The sequence below is a fragment of the Battus philenor genome, unplaced genomic scaffold (assembly GCF_028537555.1).
Source record: "Battus philenor isolate CCGP_79_NKW_IND1 unplaced genomic scaffold, ilBatPhil1.0.hap1 SCAF_18, whole genome shotgun sequence".
NCBI classification, from domain to species: domain Eukaryota; kingdom Metazoa; phylum Arthropoda; class Insecta; order Lepidoptera; family Papilionidae; genus Battus; species Battus philenor.
Genome location: NW_027181680.1, coordinates 5,841,684 through 5,859,922, shown reverse-complemented (window position 1 = coordinate 5,859,922; position 18,239 = coordinate 5,841,684). Strand labels below are relative to the sequence as shown.

At 34.4% G+C, this 18,239-nt stretch overlaps 1 protein-coding gene across 1 annotated transcript in view; it reads right to left on the bottom strand.

The window, feature by feature from the left end:
• Positions 1–18,239, bottom strand: part of Sema5c (Semaphorin 5c) — a 60,828-nt gene that overhangs the window by 21,072 nt on the left and 21,517 nt on the right. Inside the window, exon 3 of the mRNA XM_068763436.1 lies at positions 15,629–15,731. Within this exon, the coding sequence (XP_068619537.1) occupies positions 15,629–15,731 (103 nt within the window). The remainder of the gene's footprint in view (positions 1–15,628; positions 15,732–18,239) is intronic.

The window sequence follows — 18,239 nt, the reverse complement described above, 5'->3', positions numbered from 1 at the left end:
CATTGCAAAAACTTACTTAAGATTTCTTAAGTAAAGCATGGTAAATACCTCTTAAACGAATGTAATCCTGCTCTATTAGTACAACATTTATTAAAATTGCCTTACCTTAAGTGAATGCTCATGTAGATAGGTATTCCAATAACCAGTAACACTAGTTCGCCTGAGAACCTTAGCTTTAAGTCAATGGTTAATCATTTATAGAAACATAAATTACGCGCCACTTCATTTACTATTCGATTGCTTATAACAGGAAACAATGATGAAATTACTCGTATAATCAATATACACGTCTTTAGAAAAGATTAGTTTCCCTGTAAACGGCTTTACTATATTATTTAAGTTCTAGATTATCTAAGCGTGTATTTAAAAATAAGCGAATGAAAATGATTTTGCGGTATAATATGTACACCATATTACAATCGTTATAAACTTTTTCCTCCGTTGTATTTTGTTTACACAATAAAAATCAAAAAATAATCTCTTATTTCATATTACTTCTTGTTCTATTAGTGCCATCTCATACCCTCCGGTATGAGATGTCAGTTATCATCAGAGCCATGTTTACTTTTAATACTGTCCGAAATAGCGCTTACTATACATGAATATTAATATCAATTGAATCTGGTCAAAATTCACGGCGCACGTCTCTAACCATGTTTCTTCAGCCTTGTTTACCCCACCACCTCTAGGTGGAGCGAAGGGCGCGGGAAGTCAGATAGATTATGGAAGAATAAATAAGATCAACTGATACTTATCATTTCTTGTTATTTATCCAAAATACTCTTTTTTCCGTGTTTGTATTGTTTTTTATCAACCCACTATAAATCGTTCTCGTAGATGTTCTTCTTGTCAACCTATATATTTACAACTTCATTACGGCACAACCAATTTAAAAAAGAGTATAGAACGCCACATAAAAGGAAAGAAATCGTGCTAATCACAACTCCAGAAATATCTTTATAACTGTAATGAAAAGAAGATATTGCAATTAAACTATAGCCCTTATTATCTATGAGAATACAACCCAGATATTTCCTACAAAGGAGTCAACTCTAAATAACTCGATAATAAATAGACATCTTATATTCGGATCCTTCCAGCCATAACTTTGGTCTTGTTGTCATTAATATTGTATTAACATTACATCTCTTACACACACTTATACTGCAAATTACACAAATACACTTACACAACTAACTTACTCCTAAGTAAACCTTTTAATTCTCAATTTTTGTTACTAATTATTAATTGGTAAATTTGCTGACGGATTGCTCCGGGGCACAAGTTAATTGTTGCCATGGGCATAGGTTTACATTTATTTACTGCTCACGTTTATGCCAATGTATAGTATATGAATTATAATTCTTTGTTTAGGTTTTATGAAAATTAAAAAATACATAAACTTCTTTAACAGCGAACAAAAAATTTGTTATGCCGAACTTAGAAAATGGGTAGATAATAATCAGTTGTTTATAACAAAAAACTTTTTTTAATCCAATAACTTCCTTTTGTTTTCGTAACACTTAAATAGCATGAGAAGCACTCAAGCGCGACTTCTACGAGATAAATGTTCTCCATTGAACCCCGCAGCAGTAGTGTTGAATAATGTGCAATATTAAGACACATTACGCTTGCGAACAGTGAGACGTGATTGCAGTGCAAAAGCTTCGATTTCATTGTACATTAACGTACTCGTTACGAATGAATGAACACGCTCGAAGTACACCAGGAAGTAGCAAAGAATATATGTCAGCTCGAAACCTAATCAAAAGAATTCCTTTACGACAGAAACGACAGTGGTGTACTGTACAGAGGTATATCTAATAACGTAACAATAACTGTACACTGTTATTAAGTGAAATTATATCAATACTATAATGCCTAAACTCCTCCCCTCTTCTTCCATCATCAAGACATTCCTAATGCCATCTCAGGTAGTTTGGTTATGACCCTCATCTGCGACACCTCGTTTTATAAAGGGAAATGGATTGAATTGTTTTCATTATTAATCTTTATCCAAAGATGATTCTTAGCTAAAAAAACATTGCTATTACTACAACAATGCTAAAAACTAATCCAACATATCTAAGTAATACAAATCTTAACATAAACATACTTTTTAGCTATGGAATATATTTATCAATTACCGAAGGAGTAAATATTTTCATATACAATTCACTAACCTAAAATATAGTGCGATAATATTTCCGATAAGTTGTATCTTGCTCTATCTTCTACGGATTAGCGCGGGCGATCATAACTACTACGTAAACTAAAATATCCGATTCATAAGTAATTAATGCTTAACTTGCGATATTAGATGCTTTTATGCTTTACAAGGATATGCAAATTAGATATGTTTATTATATTTACTACCGTTACTCTTGTCATGCTTCACTAAAAGCCAGAAATGACATGTTCTCACTTTTTGAAAGTATAAAAAAGACAGTGGTCCAGGAGTAATGATAAATACGTTCAGATGATCAGTCAAAACGAGTTTTCTATAATGTTTTATTGAGTCTGTATTATACATGCGAGCAATATTTTTTGTTTCTTACAGTCATAAATAAATTATCAAATGAAATGTAATTCTTAGACGACCAGCTCCGCACTTCATTATCTTTAATAAACATATATTATCAGGTCGTAAATTATCAGCACTGCGAAAAAAGTAATTGGAGCTCCCGTTAGAGGCTAGATTCAGTTTATGGCAAGGATTAAACGGTTCTGTTCCCAAGACCGTACAGCCATAGAGATTATTAGCGCTATGTAACTGTATGCAGCAGTGTCGGACTTAACTGGACTAGTCAAACCTGACCGTAAATTAAAACTTCGAGAATATTCATGTCTTGTTGAACTAACCGACAACATGCCGTGGATTTGTTTGCGGTCGCTTTGAAACTGGAGAAGTGATTGAGATCAGATACGCTCGGGAGCTGGTCAAGTCGCCCGTTACCGTAGATCGTATAAACGTCCGATACCCTATGAAGTTTGAACATAAAACAGTAGACAACGTTTTATTTAGATAACGAGAAATACACTGTTCTTTTGATATCGCATCTCTTTATGTCTTTTTTCAATGAATACCACTTGTAATTAACTTAAATTTTCTTGTAAGTTTTGTGAAAATCTGCATGACAGATTATATTGGAATGATTTTCTTCTAAAATTGATAGTATATCCTCCCTTTTAAGCGTTTGAACTGACTAACAATGTACTCAGGTACTATTAACACAGTTACCTAGAGGACTATTTGAAAGAACGCAGTGAAGTAGATAGAAAAACAAACGTAGGAATATTTCACTTACCGTCGTATATCACATCAACAGTAAAAAGATTGTCTAGTATATGAAGCAATACAAATATAAGAAATTGTTTGTTTTACCCATTAGAAATTTTGAGGGATAAGACAGTTTAAGTGTTCCTAAATGTAACAAATAATCATAACATTCATTAGAACGTGGCAACAAAGCATACAAAGCCGCAAAACCATGAAAGCATCTCCTTGATCGACTCGAGAACCACTTGGTCAAACACTGAATGTTTTAATAGCTGCTCAAATGTTCGCCACAAAAGGCGTATTGACGTGATAAAGCATACAGTCGCATTTCCTTTTGATGCGTGCCGCGCTTCACGCCGTCCCTGTACGACAATAAAACGATGCTCCCATGTAACGTGAAAACTCGAAAATCTCACCAATCGCTTTTGTAAACTTTGCGCTTTCATAGTGGAGTGATAAATGTGATAAATGGACCCATGTCACAAAACGATTCGAATTATAACGAAATCATGCTTTCATTGCACACACATTTTTTATTTTCTATTAAGTACTTTGAGAATTTTAGTTTGTTAAACTATTTTATATTATGGAATAAAAATGTCGCGTTTTAACTACGGACGACACAGTTGATTTAAATGATATCTAACATTGTTTTTACGAAAAACTGTACAATTGAAGAATAAAAAAAATCTTTTATTTAATTCTCCTCTTCTTTTCCGCCGATACACGCTCACTCCAAAACACAGGCCTTCTCCAAAGTTCTTCTAATTAATATGTATTTATTTTGTTTGATATTATTTACTCCAATGATCAACGATACAAAAAGGACGAAGCCTGACTTTCAGCTGTTTTTAACTCTCTGGGCTTTCTATCAACCCTTTGATTTAATGGAACTCGCCCAAACGTCGTAATAACTCTCAATTCATGTTACAATCTCACCAGGCACTTATATTAATTTTAGGAGCCAATGCCCGCAAACGGCGAAGGAAAATATCCATAATTTTCTCTGGGTGCGAAAATTAAAAAAAAAATAACCTATTGTGCAAAGTACTGATTTATTATTACAAACGCAATTCTAATGTAGACCGCGGCTCAGTGGATACCTAAAAGGTATGTTGTTTATAGTTTTCTCACGTATCGTATCGTTTTAGTGCAATACACGTAGTACCATATATTGCGTAAGGCCTAACATTTAGTGCCTTCTGATATATGAGTGCCGGAGAGCCTTGAATACGATCTGTGGAATCCTACGACAATTGAAAACAAAGTCAGTGAAATACGGATGGTTTATAAAGAAACTGTTTATCTGCTGACTGGTTATCGATGTTGGGTTTTTGGGTTTTCGAGTTTAAGTAATAATGGTCATTGAGGTTATGTTTGTAGTAGACGTCTATCAGCCGACATGATGATGTGAATATTATCATTAACGCTTAAGGACGATAATAAATGAGAGTAAAAAATGTGAGAAAAAAGGGTGAACAGATTATTTAACTAATATAAACTGTAAATCACATTAGAACATATAAACAAAACAAAGCCAAAATAAACCTCTTAGGATGCAATTAGACGAAAATATCATATAGTGTGGTCATGCAGTGCACGAAATAGAAAAAAAAATTCTATGTAGAAATTTGTTATTAAGATTTTAAAACACTCAATTTTTTGGCCCTCTGTAAATTTAATATTCATGTGAATAATCATGATTTAAAATTAAAAATTATTTATACGGATTAAACGATAGATATACACCCCGTTATACAACACAATGAACTGAATGAACACAACCCGTGACGGCCTGCAGGCTCATTGAAAGAAATCAGTGTTTTAGTCACTAGCTTAACTATTTACCTTTTTAATTGGAATGCGAATGCGTCTGACACAGCAAGAATATTTTATATAGTAATTTATTGGTTCTAAATAAATCATTAAATGTTAACATGACGTTGTAATCCACCAGCATTATAACGTCTCGTATACCCCGCGGACCGAAGCGGGCGAACAGCTTTCAAAGCGGCATTGCCCATTTGCCACGGCTACAATAATTGATAGAAATCACTGTTGCTACGGCCCGGATAATTTACTTACGCTAAGTACTCACATTTGGAATGTCTAACTTAAGTTATATATTAATGTTAGCTCCGTCATAACACATAGTCATAGACTTATATTTCACCGCTCGTCTATGGAGTGAAACCTATCAGAGATAATGATACCTAGGCATCATTGGTTAACCTAACAACAAAGTTCAAATAAAAGGTTTAGTTTTATTTTTCATATAAAATGACCTTACTGATGGCAGTGTGCGGCCCTCATAGTGCAACAGAACAGATGGCCGTAGTGGCCTTGAGGAAGCGCAGCGCAAAACGTCCACACGCAAGGTGGACAAATAAACTTGTTAAGGTCGGCGAAAAACACTATTGGAAATCTATTGGGAAGGCCTATAGTCAAGCAGTTAAAGTCTTATCGATAAAATTATGATGATGATGGTGTACCGTTTAATATGGTACTACAAGATAGTGTAAGCAAGTAGTATAAGTCAATATTATTATAACGCAGTATAGTACTAGTTTAAGAAAATAGAATAAGTGTATAAATATAAATATAAAGAGCGGCGTACCGGTCGACTCATAGGTAACCGTGTGTGCGTAAGGTGAGAGAGTGATTGTTTGTGGGATAGTATATAGTCATTCATTGATGCGGTTATTTTGGTGTTACAACTAGTCAAACAAGAAAACAATGCTATATTTTTTTTATTTACTTCAATGTTTAGTTATTTTACATACACATTTAATTATGTAATCTGTTTATACACAAGTGAACTTCATTCTAATAAATATTACTTGATTGTGATTTCCACTGTCCAATGGATGCATATCTTCAATGGGACGTATCTATGTATCACGTTTACTGCTATTCAAATAGCTTTACAAAATAACCTAGTATATCTGCAATAGCCATAAATTCATTGTCTTTTTTTCGATGTATTTTCGAATAAAACAACTTTTTTATTTTATTAAGATGTCTTCGCATTATACAGTGATTGATATATGTAAGAGTTTCAAAGAGGTGAATATATAACACATTTCACAGCCAACTATGAAAGCTTTAAACATATTTGAAATAATTTGTATAAATTGATTATTATGAAATATGTTATATTAATTTATTGATTCTATTGAAAGCGACAGGCCAATCACTTCTGGTAGAACAACGTCTACAGGGACAAATAGCAAACAATAAATAATTTTATTATGTAGTAATCTGAATTTTGAATACCCCTTTTTGTACTATATTATCGTTACATTATGTATTATTTCTGTTTTTGCATTGGATTTTTGGATTGGATGTACCATACATTAATTTACGGCCAATGAGCGATCTGTCCCCCTCTTTTAACACTTAAACCTATATCCAACAATCCTGTTGTTTATGCGAATTTATAATTTCGATACATTTTTATTTATATTATTGGTTATATCAGTCGTAGTAGTCTTAAGTTAATTTTATGGTCACCATTGCCGTGTCTATACATGATGTATGATTTGAAACATTGAAATTACGTTTTTCCTGGCTTGTGTCACGGACGCTCGTTTTTATGATTATATATCAATATTATTTTACGACCGCCTCCGTCTTACAGCGACATGTGTCCCGTTAGAAATCGGTATTGCCAATACGTCGTAGGTGTTTACTTAGTCAAAAGAAATTTAAAACTTGAACCGTCAGTCTATTCTATGACAGAGACAAATATCAATATCAGTCCGTTTTTATTCTTGAGAAATTAGTTTATCTCTAACTGTTAAACACAGTTTATAAGTTTAATAATAAACAACTTTAGTTCTCAAAAAATATAAATTTTTAAAAAAATCTTAAAAGTTAAATGATGTATTTACTATAAAAAGAAATAAAGAACGAGTCAAATATCTCCCTTCCGCCTTTTTGTCTTTTGAATTTCGCGGCTATGTACAAAGCGCTACAGAGCTCGTATCTGGCAATACTATACATAATTTGAAAGGTCTTGACATAACCTACAAATCGACGCTATGCATGATTAGTTTGAATATTGCGTTCAACAGTTATAGACGTGTAAACATGGAGTTCACTAACGCCGAAATTCGCGCTATTTTAAAGTTTTCCTTCGTTAAAGGCAAATCCGCTAGAGAAACGTTCCGTGAGATTAATGGTGTTTTGGGGGATAGTACTCTATCACTTCGAACCGCGGAGGAATGGTTTCGACGATTCAGAGCCGGCGAAAACGACACCATGGATAAGCCAGCCGGCGGAAGACCTATGACGACAAATACCGATCAAATCATGGACTACATCGAGTTAGACCGGCATGTGGCATCTCGTGACATCGCTCAGGAGATGGGAGTTAGTCACTAAACCATTTTAAACCATCTGCAGAAGGCTGGATACAAAAAAAAGCTTGATGTTTGGGTGCCGCATGATTTGACGCAAAAAAACCTTCTGGACCGAATCAACGCCTGCAATATGCTGCTGAAACGGAACGAACTCGACCCATTCTTGAAGCCGATGGTGACTGGCGACGAAAAATGGATCACATACGACAATATCAAGCGAAAACGGTCGTGATCGAAGGCCGGTGAATCGTCCCAAACAGTGGCCAAGTCGGGATTGACGACCAGGAGGTTTTGCTGTGTGTTTGGTGGGATTGGAAGGGAATCATCCACTATGAGCTGCTCCCATATGGCCAGACGCTTAATTCTACCATCTACTGCGAACAACTGGACCGCTTGAAGCAGGCGATCGACCAGAAGCGTCCAGAATTGGCCAACAGGAAGGGTGTTGTGTTCCACCAGGACAACACTCCGTTGATGACTCGTCAGAAGCTACGGGAGCTCGGATGGGAGGTTTTATCACATCCACCATATAGCCCGGACATAGCGCCAAGTGATTACCACCTGTTCCTGTCCATGGCGAACGCCCTTGGTGGTGTAAAGTTGAACTCAAAAGAGGTTTGTGAAAAGTGGCTGTCCGAGTTCTTCGCAAATAAGGAGGGGGGCTTCTACGAGGGAGGTATTATGAAGTTGCCGTCTAGATGGAAACAGATTATCGAACAAAACGGCGCATATTTGAACTAAATCCGATCACTGTAACACTTTTTATAAAGCATTGAATAAAGAGCAAAAAAGCGGAAGGGAGATATTTGACAACCTGTTATGACTTTACGGAATAATTAGAGAACAATAAAAATTGTTACAATTTTTTTTTTGGTAGACTTTGATAGCATTGTAAAAAGTATCATCTATCTATATTTTAAAACAACGCCGTTTTTAACAGCGCTACTTACTGTGCACTATATGAAAATTTCTAAAAAATAACCACTATGACTTGTTTACTAACCAAATTTATATTTAAAAAACTAATTATTTTTGTGATATAATTTCAAATTATGTGGCTGGCGTAAGGACTTCTCAGAGGAGAACTCCGCTTGGGCAGCTACTCGTTTAGCATTCCAATGCAAGGGCGCCTGAGAGATCGGAACATTAATATGCTCAGTTGCTATTGCCTTGCTAACATCAATACCAGTATAATAACAGACATACATAAACCAGTATCGGAAATATATGAGAAAAAGTGGCGAAAGAAAATCTCGCGGAGCTTCTGTCTTATACTTACGGAGGTTGGCATCATTTGCGATATGGCCGACCTTGCCGACTTGTCGGTTAACGAATATCTGTTTTTTCACTTATCAATTTACAATGTACTAATCTCCGGGAATAGGTTCAAACCAGGGATGAACAACACGCGGCACGCGGGCCGTTAAACATGTTATACATTTATGAACTTTCTCTCATCAATATATTGGCATAAAATTAATTTTATTAAAATGGTGGTAAATGCTAAACCAAAACAACTAATATTGGCCACCGATCAATACAGTGATGTTTAAAAGCGGCGTACGTATTATATATAGGCTTGTTTCTAAAATACGGTGCCAAATTTCTTATTAACATTTTCAAGTTCATTCGTTTTAATACTATACATTTTGATTTTACATGAAAATGTTTACATTTTCTTATTTTAATGTTTATTAAAAATGTACTTATTAAAAATAAATGTTGCATTATGTGCTGCCAGCCAAAAAATTCTAATATTTGATTTGTCCCGTTGATCAAGGTTGCTCACTCCTGTTTTAAACAATATCATACGATAAGTAGAAATACCTTAAATAACATAAATAGTTTTCACAACAGTTTGCAATGTGCGCTGACATTATTAATATTAAGACGTCTGTCACGGTGCCGTATTACAATATTCAAAGGCGTCAAATTATTACAATACCCACGCAGATTCCTTTACGGACTAGCGGTAGATACGTGGGCAGTCTATCGTGTTTACGATTGCCACTAATGTGCCTGCTCGGTGTAAAGTGATAGCCGGTACTTAGCTCGGAATTGTGATGCACTGGCGGCACCGTAGCTCTAAAGCGCGTAAATACGTAACATCGACTACCATTATATTGCTAATAAGGAAGCCACTAATATACACTATATTTGTTGAGAAAATTACGAACGTAAAATATGACTCTTTATTTGAATAATATTGTAAACATGTCGAAGTAATGATGTAATGAAATTATGTTCGTAAAGTTTTCCAATGTAATACAAAATAAGTAGAGAATGTTCTATTAATTTAAAAGCCCAAGAACTAAGTATTCTGAAGTTAATTGGATGTAAGTCTAAAACAATACATAGTATATTTAAGTTATAGATTGACTTTTTAAATAATGGATACAAAATGTTGTGAATGATTTCGTTCCTCACATAGATCTTAATATTGTTTTGTTTTCTTGTTTATATGATTAACATTGTGAATGTCGTAAACAAGTTAAATAAGCGCACGTGCATCTGAAATCCAACTATTTAAAAAGTATAGTTGAAATCCTTTTGTTATGATGTGATTTTTTAAAATAAATGAACAACTAAACGTTTATTTAATGATTGGCAAAAAAACAACTACCGCAATGTACACCTAACTTTAATAGCCTAATAAAAATTAATTAAAAAAAATAATAATCGAAAATATTTTTAATGATTCGACAAAAATTAATAGTTTAACACAATCTACAGTCAACTTTATATTAGTTTTATATTACCCAGTAATAAATAAACAAAGTTATATTTCATCTATCGTATACCTTTAACGAATCAACCGAGTTATTACAAGCGTAAAGTTTGTACTGGCAAACCACTTAACACAATTATCTATTACACGCATGACAATCAAAGCAATCAACATCTATTTTTAACCTGTCGCAAAAGGTAAAGTGCCGGGTTGTAGTTAAGCAATAATTTATAGGGTCTGCGTATCGCTCGACGCGTGCCACAAGAAATTAAACGTCATTACGAGTTCGTTTACCTGCGAGTGTGGATAGGCATTTATTAAACTAACGAAATGGAGTACTAGAAATACGTGCAAAGAATGTCACTTTGAGATGTTGAATAACATTTACTTAAAAGATACATACATACATACATTGTTTACTTACTATAGTGTAAAGAAGCCAATGTACCACGTCATAGGAAAGCGCGGCGGGAGGGGGCAGTGGGGAAAAAGAGCATGGCCGACGGTGCCGCGAATCTTGACGGAAGCCTGATGAAACAGAGCGACGGCTACTATGCCCTGTCTCGCCGCGCATACCTAAAGCGCGGTACAGCGGTTTCGGTAGCTCTTAATTTTTTGACACTGCGACACTGTTTGCCATACCGTTCTGCGGATTGACAGAGCGCTAGCCTGTGCCGCATTCTTAGTAATATATCGGCCCTTTTTACATAGATTTATTATCGGTTTAGGAGGCCGCCCTGATCGGTGATCGTTTGAGCGTTCGCTCCAAGTGACCACACACAAGGGACCCTCAGAAAGGACCTCGTTTTGCGCTAACAATATGCGTTTAGCATTCCTGTTGATACATGAGATGATTAGTTGCTATTGACTAGTTAACGACTACTGTATTCCATATAATGCTTAGACACATTGTAATGTTTTTATACGAAAATGTTAGTGAACTCGTTGAAAGTCGCAAAAAAATGCTTATGGCAATATTTACTTAACGACCATCATTATTTTTAAGTTATACCTAATGAACTTTTATAGAAACTGTCATTTAAGTACTTGGCCATACACTAATCAACAATTCAAGACAATCGGCTAAAAGTTTAGATTACTTAAAAAACTCTCTTAATGTTTATTTATAACTAAGACGTTACGATATTTGGCGCAACGTTGCAACCGTTGTCAACACGCAGGCTTCGCATACTGAGGACTGCACAAACAAGTCTTTCCACAACCAACTCAAAATCAAAACTAAGCTTTCGATAATAGGTTACCAACGAGTCTAAAGTTTTTTTGGCCACACCACCCGCAAACAACCATATTACTCCGCCAACTACTAGCCAAAAGTGGACTGGTAAATACTACGGTATCACCGTAAATCTGATCAAGTAAAGTCAATAACTAAACTCTTCATCACTAGTGTTTTTAAAAAAGCATAAGGTAGGCATGGAAAGAAATTGTCATCAATTCTGTTAAAGCGTTTCAAAATGGACTCTACATACGGTAATAAAGAAATTATCGAAAAGGAAATGGTTTAAATGACTTTATTTATGTGTCGTCATCATGTGAACCCATAAACGACCGCTGCAATGCATAATCATCCTACAATGATCCATTTTCCACGCTGATGATCTGATGATGATGGCCACGATGATCCGTCTTCTACCCCAAGGTGGTCGATCCACCTAGTGGGGGACTTATCTACGCCTCGTCCTCAGTCTTTTTGTGTCATGTGTATTATCAGTTAATTATTAAAATTGAACAAACGTCATTTAAGAGTATCGGTTGTGACGAAATTAACGTTCAAATAATCTTGTGCCCGTATTATCGAAAAGACTACGCAATAACTACCATGTAAATAACACCCGTATATCTACCTTAAATAAGATTATTATCGTAGTAACCCTGTAGTTTTTTATTGATATACGATAGCGCGGACGATTTTCGACCTTAAGTTCTTGCATGAAAGCGCATTATTGATTAAAGTGTCCAAGTTCCAAAGTGCATTAGCGCCCTATCATTCCGTTACGAACCTGCTGGATGATAACGTTATCTCGTATCAAGTTGACATACAGGTGAATGACTCAAGTATTGTATGTAGGGCTATTAGAGCGAGTGTGTTCACCATTATCAAAATTCAAACTGGCCTATGATAATCTACATTGCACATGAGTTATAAATTGATTTTATCATTTTGATTTATTTAGGTAGCAGTTTAAAATTGGAACACAAAACTGAAAGTAAATATTAAATTAGTTATATCGACTTGTTGGCATAGTAACAATAAATATTATAGAAATTAAGATTGTATACATTATCTTTATTGCAACATGTAAGGCACTCTAGTTTCAATATCATTTTTTGCACCAATCAATACAAGAGCGGTTTTGAGTTCCAGTCAAAATATTCATCGAATGAGCAAAACTCGCTGGTACGTAACTCTCTTGTCAAACTATCAAATGCACCTATATATGTACTAAGTTACAATACTCTTTGGTGTTAGTCGTGCAGCTTAACGAACTAAGACAAAGTTGGTCATTAAGAAATCATTTTGACTAAACCCAATTTACAATTGTTCCACAAGCATAAGTAACACACTTTCTAAGAGTTAAGCAGTGGTAGACCAGCGGTAGAAATCTGAGATTTGCGATCGTAGGTGGCGAATTCGATTCCCGGAATGCAATCTTATATATAATAATAATAATGATAATAGATGTAATAATAATCTTATATAATTTACACTTGGTGTATTACTTATTTAGGATTGCCACTGCTCACAAACAAGTTTTCAAAAGAGACCGCAGCGTCCTCTGCTTTATCTTCATCATAACACCACACCGCAATCACCAACCCGCCTGCCAAGCTAGGCGATTATGTTATGTTTCCCCCGAAAATATCGACGACGAAACGATGATTAGTACACGTTCGTAACATTATTAAAAACTCTGGTGTTTATATTCTACTTAAACAAAGTGAAAGCTAAAACAATTTCCGCAATAATTCGGCAGTATGCTGGGCAATCATTTTTATAACGCGTATGTCAATTATATATTTGTATAAAGAACCATTAACGTGTTTTATTTCTTTTCATAACTCGATTGTGAAACAAATTCACTTCCTTATCGCGACTGTATAAAAAATAGTTGAATTGCTAAAATATTCAACAGACTCATATTTAATAAATTTCTATCTTTTTGACATACTTTAAATTTTTGAAATAATTTTTTTTTATAAATATTATTGTGTATGCACTTCTTTATATCGAGGATTGATGTTAATATAGAAAAATCAGTGGGGTCAAAGTGACAACGATTAAAGAGCTGTATTCAAAACTTTGTTCAAAGACGACGTCGTTGGATACGAGCCACGCAGGTCCAGCCATCGCGATGCATGGTGGCGATGTTTGGGGAAGCAAATTCTTTGCAAATCCCAGTCTTGCTAGGTTAGAAGCGTTACATAATTTTAATAAAAATAAACAATGAGCAGGTTATGTCGAAGTTGTCGAAGTTTTATAGATATAACTATCTATAACCAATGTGTAATGTTCTTGTAATTTATGATTTTTTTAAATAATAATTAAATACATGTATTCATTCGTTCATGTTACCTGGTAGACGTCCAGTGCAAGAGATATACCTCTTCCAAAGATCGCTACAAAGACCGATCTCGTATACTTTGTTTACTTATAAAATTAAACTGTGCTAATCGCCACTATGTTTTCTAATTCTGACATCACTGCCCCCAGATAACGAGTTCCACTTATGAATTAATATTTTTATAAGAAATCTGGAAAAACCACAGTCTAAACAGTTGAGGAAACAAGCGCATTCTGACCGGAACCTCTATGTGTCGAGTAATCGATGGAGACTTATCCTCCACAGATTTATTCAAGTAGTATGTAAACGTCAAAACAAATCACATTAGAAATATTGTATGTTTATTTCTAAAAACCAAAAGTAAATAAAAACTTGTGTTTCAAAGTAACGTAGCGTTATTAAGGAATTTGATAAACTATATTATGTATTTAAAAAAAAAACGATATCACATTAATTCACTGGTGGGAGTATATGGGATTGCCATTAAGAAGAGAACATTAATGCCCACGTTACAATTAAAATTAACATCAGTATTTGAACTGTTACAGTTCCATCTCAAGTTTCCATTTGAGGAGAGATTTTACCATAAAAGTAAGAATGGGTGTTATTTATGTAGTCCATGGTAAAATTAATGTTATAGTACCAATGAAACGAATATATATCTATATAGGTAATTCTGATACAATAAAAGTATAATTTTTGATTACATTAATAAAACTTGAACATTTGTGGTTTGCAATTACCTTTATTTAATACCCCTATACATTATGTGGGATAATAAAGTAAGAAAATATATTAAATGCAAAAGCTACATTTAAAATGTAGGTCACTGCAGTTTCTGTCGGTATACCATACGCAAAATTTTTTCGTTTCCTATAGCAGAAAATCCAAATAAACTTATGAAATATACACACAAAATTTATATAACCGATAACAGATAAAAAAATTATTAAACCCTTGTGCCCGTGATATAGTGCTATATACCGAGCAAGTGTACCGCGCCTGAGAAAGCGAGGAGGTAGAGGCCTTAGAAAAGTATAGCATGAACGCCATCGCGAGCTTCACGGGGGACTGATGATGCGGAGCGGCCGATACCCTCCCCCGTGTCGCCGTGCGCATACCTAAGGTGTGGTATAGCGGTATAGTGCTACTATAGCTTGCGTTACACGCCTGGTGTACTTCTAATAATATTATCACGTTATGTATCAAAACTTAAGAGAGACTTACACTGCTACCCAACTGGCATTTACAGATTCCGAGATACACAATTTACATAATACTATTCCACCGGAATGGTTTCTGTACATGTGCGAGTCTAAAATCCATGTGTGAAATATAACACATTTAAAAATACTGCTGCTTGGTTTCGATTGAAGTTGATGCTGATGGTCCGTAATTTTAAAAATAAAACAAGTTGGACAGACGCATTCCAGTTGTACGATGATGTTCGCACGTAGTAAACCGCTCTACTGTGTAGTGTTGATGTTGTGTACATGCGACCACAGGCGATCCAAGGATGGATCCGGATCCAACCTCGGTCCGCCCATGCTGTTCGCGGTTAGGGAGCCCAAAGAACGGGTGTTGTCGTGTAGTGAGTATTGTTTTGTTCTATTGTGAATGACGCAATATCCTGTGCGGAGAGTATAAAAAATACGCCATGTTAGGTACTCACCTAGCTCCCACAATCACCTGGTCTCTGGCCACGTCGAACAACAGTTGTGAAAAAGCACTGGCTTCCTTATCTTCGAAGATATCACTGTCCGTCGCCAGTAGGTCTGCGAAATCGTAAACTTTTTATCAATGAACATAAACATATTTTTTTTTGATAAGTTATTCAAATCGATATTGAAATGAAGATTCCGTGTCGAGACGATAATGGATGCCATATTACTGTAAATTTTAAAGCGACTTGCTTTATATTGCATTACCATAAAATTCATAACTGGAAGAAGCGTGTTTTAATATTGCTTTACTTTTTAGTGAACCGATTTTTTTTTATTTTCAATCCAAAATTTAATCACTTAAAGTATGAACGACCTTTTGCCACATTCAACGCCGGATGGAGAGAGATCAATTTGTTTGCCACCATTAGAATAAACATAATATTAGAATTCACACGATAACATTAGAATTCGCAAACTTTTACCCATTTATAAAATGTTAAATCAATCGGAATAAATTAAAAACTGATACTAGGTTGACAACTACTTCCAACCCAACTTTCTTTTTTTATTTACCTGTGTTATTTTTTAAATATACAATAAAAGTCTATAATTAATAAATGTAGCCTGTAAACGTTTTGGTTACGTCTAAACGATGCATCGCCAAAATTTTAGTAAGGTTTCTTTTTAAAATAAATGTGTTAATACAATCCTACTACAATACCGAATATATAATTTAATCAAGTTTCTAAGCTATGTTATGAACATCATCGCGAATTATAATTTAATCAAGTTTCTGAGCTATGATATGAACATCATCGCGAATGCTTCGCCAAAGACACAAAATGATCACTTTAGCGTATGAAACTGGTGTAGCAGTATTTCCGATTCGTGAGATCAAGGTATTAAAAATCGTTCTTATTTGTAGTGTTGAAACCATAAGTAAAATATTATTAAATTAAAACTTCTTTGGCTTTGTTCTATTCGAACATACTATGCAATCTGTTTAAAATATTCTTGATTAGTCGACTAACGTTGGTTGTGATAGATAAAAAAGATGACTCCCTTATTACTGCATTTTCTAACGATATTTATACTTTCTATACAGAAGGGAAAGATGCAAAAATACAATATTTAAATATCAAAAAACCATCCATAAAACTGCATAATATGTTTGAATTTAATATAGAAAAACGGCATTATTATAAATAATTATTGAATTTATTTTGAATAATTTTGCCAATACTCTCTGGCAGCTTTACTTTCTTTAAAAAGTTAATGTTAGGCAATTTATTTTAGGCAATCTCTTTTGCTTTTTGATATACACCTCCTAAATATGTCAAAATTTGTAAAAATATATTTAATTATTTACGACTAAACTAATGATATTTCCAGATCTTTTCTTCCTTAAACTTTATTAAATCCTTTCATAAACAATTTTTTAAAAATATTTCTAATAGTATTTTAATATATTCATATTACTGCAATTTAAAAAAGCAATAGCTGCACAGCCTGTGTCACAATAAGCCAGATAAATTCGTCTGCAAATAGAAAATATCAGTGATCGACTGACTAACAGCCAGTGTCGATTTCTAAGAAGCAACTCATGTATAAATAAGCTTCCATGTCAAGCATATTTGCCGAGCCACACCAGCGGCGTCATCGATGTAATTAAACCAGTTATTCTTTGTTTTTCAAAACACTAACAGGCGCAAGAAAAACGTAAGAGCAAATGCATTAACGCTAATGTATTGCTAAACATCGACCCGGCGGACGCGGCCGGGTTTTTGGCAAAAGAGCTTTTGATTGTTAATCAACATTATCTAAACAGCAGCGGCCCCGTTATGCCGTATGAAGTGCTCCACGTACGCGACACCGATAACTTTACTTTGACCTACATAATTTTACTTTATTTAAACATTCTTATAACTAGCTGTCCTCTGTCCGCGTCTTGTGGCCTGCAGTACCTATTGTGGGTGTTATTTCACAAAATAAGTTCACGGTTATTTTAGCATTCCAAAATTAAATATTCTGTCCAATTTTTAAACCTATAGGAGCTGAAGTTTTGAATATTTGCACTAATTTTTAATGAATGCCTTGTCAACCTATCTTTTGAATGAAATTTCAAAAAAGTCCGTTCTTAGGCGATCTCTGCTAAGCAAAATAAATATTCTGAACAAATTTCAAGGCTCTAAGTCTTACGGTTCCAGAGAAATCGTGATGAGTCAGTACATAGATGGAATCTTCTTTTTTTTTTTTGTACAGAGAGGTTGGTAATTAGTATGGCTCTAAAAGAGGTAAACATTTTTTACATAGTCAAAAAATTGTATAAAAAATTCAATATTATGGCATATATAGGTAACGCTGTACTAAAATAATTGTAATTGATACTTTGACTAAACTCTCTAAATAGATAGCTCTCAAGGAACAAAGAGGACACAATCAATACTTTATGAGTTAATAGAGAAATAAATAGGGCACATAAAATCTAAAGCGTATATATCAAAAACGACATTTACACATCAATTCGTTTTGCCGCCTACTGTTATCAAATTTTCTGTACTGTGACCTCTAGGCATTATAATGAAGTCTTTGAGAGTTAAAAAAAGAATGATATAAGTT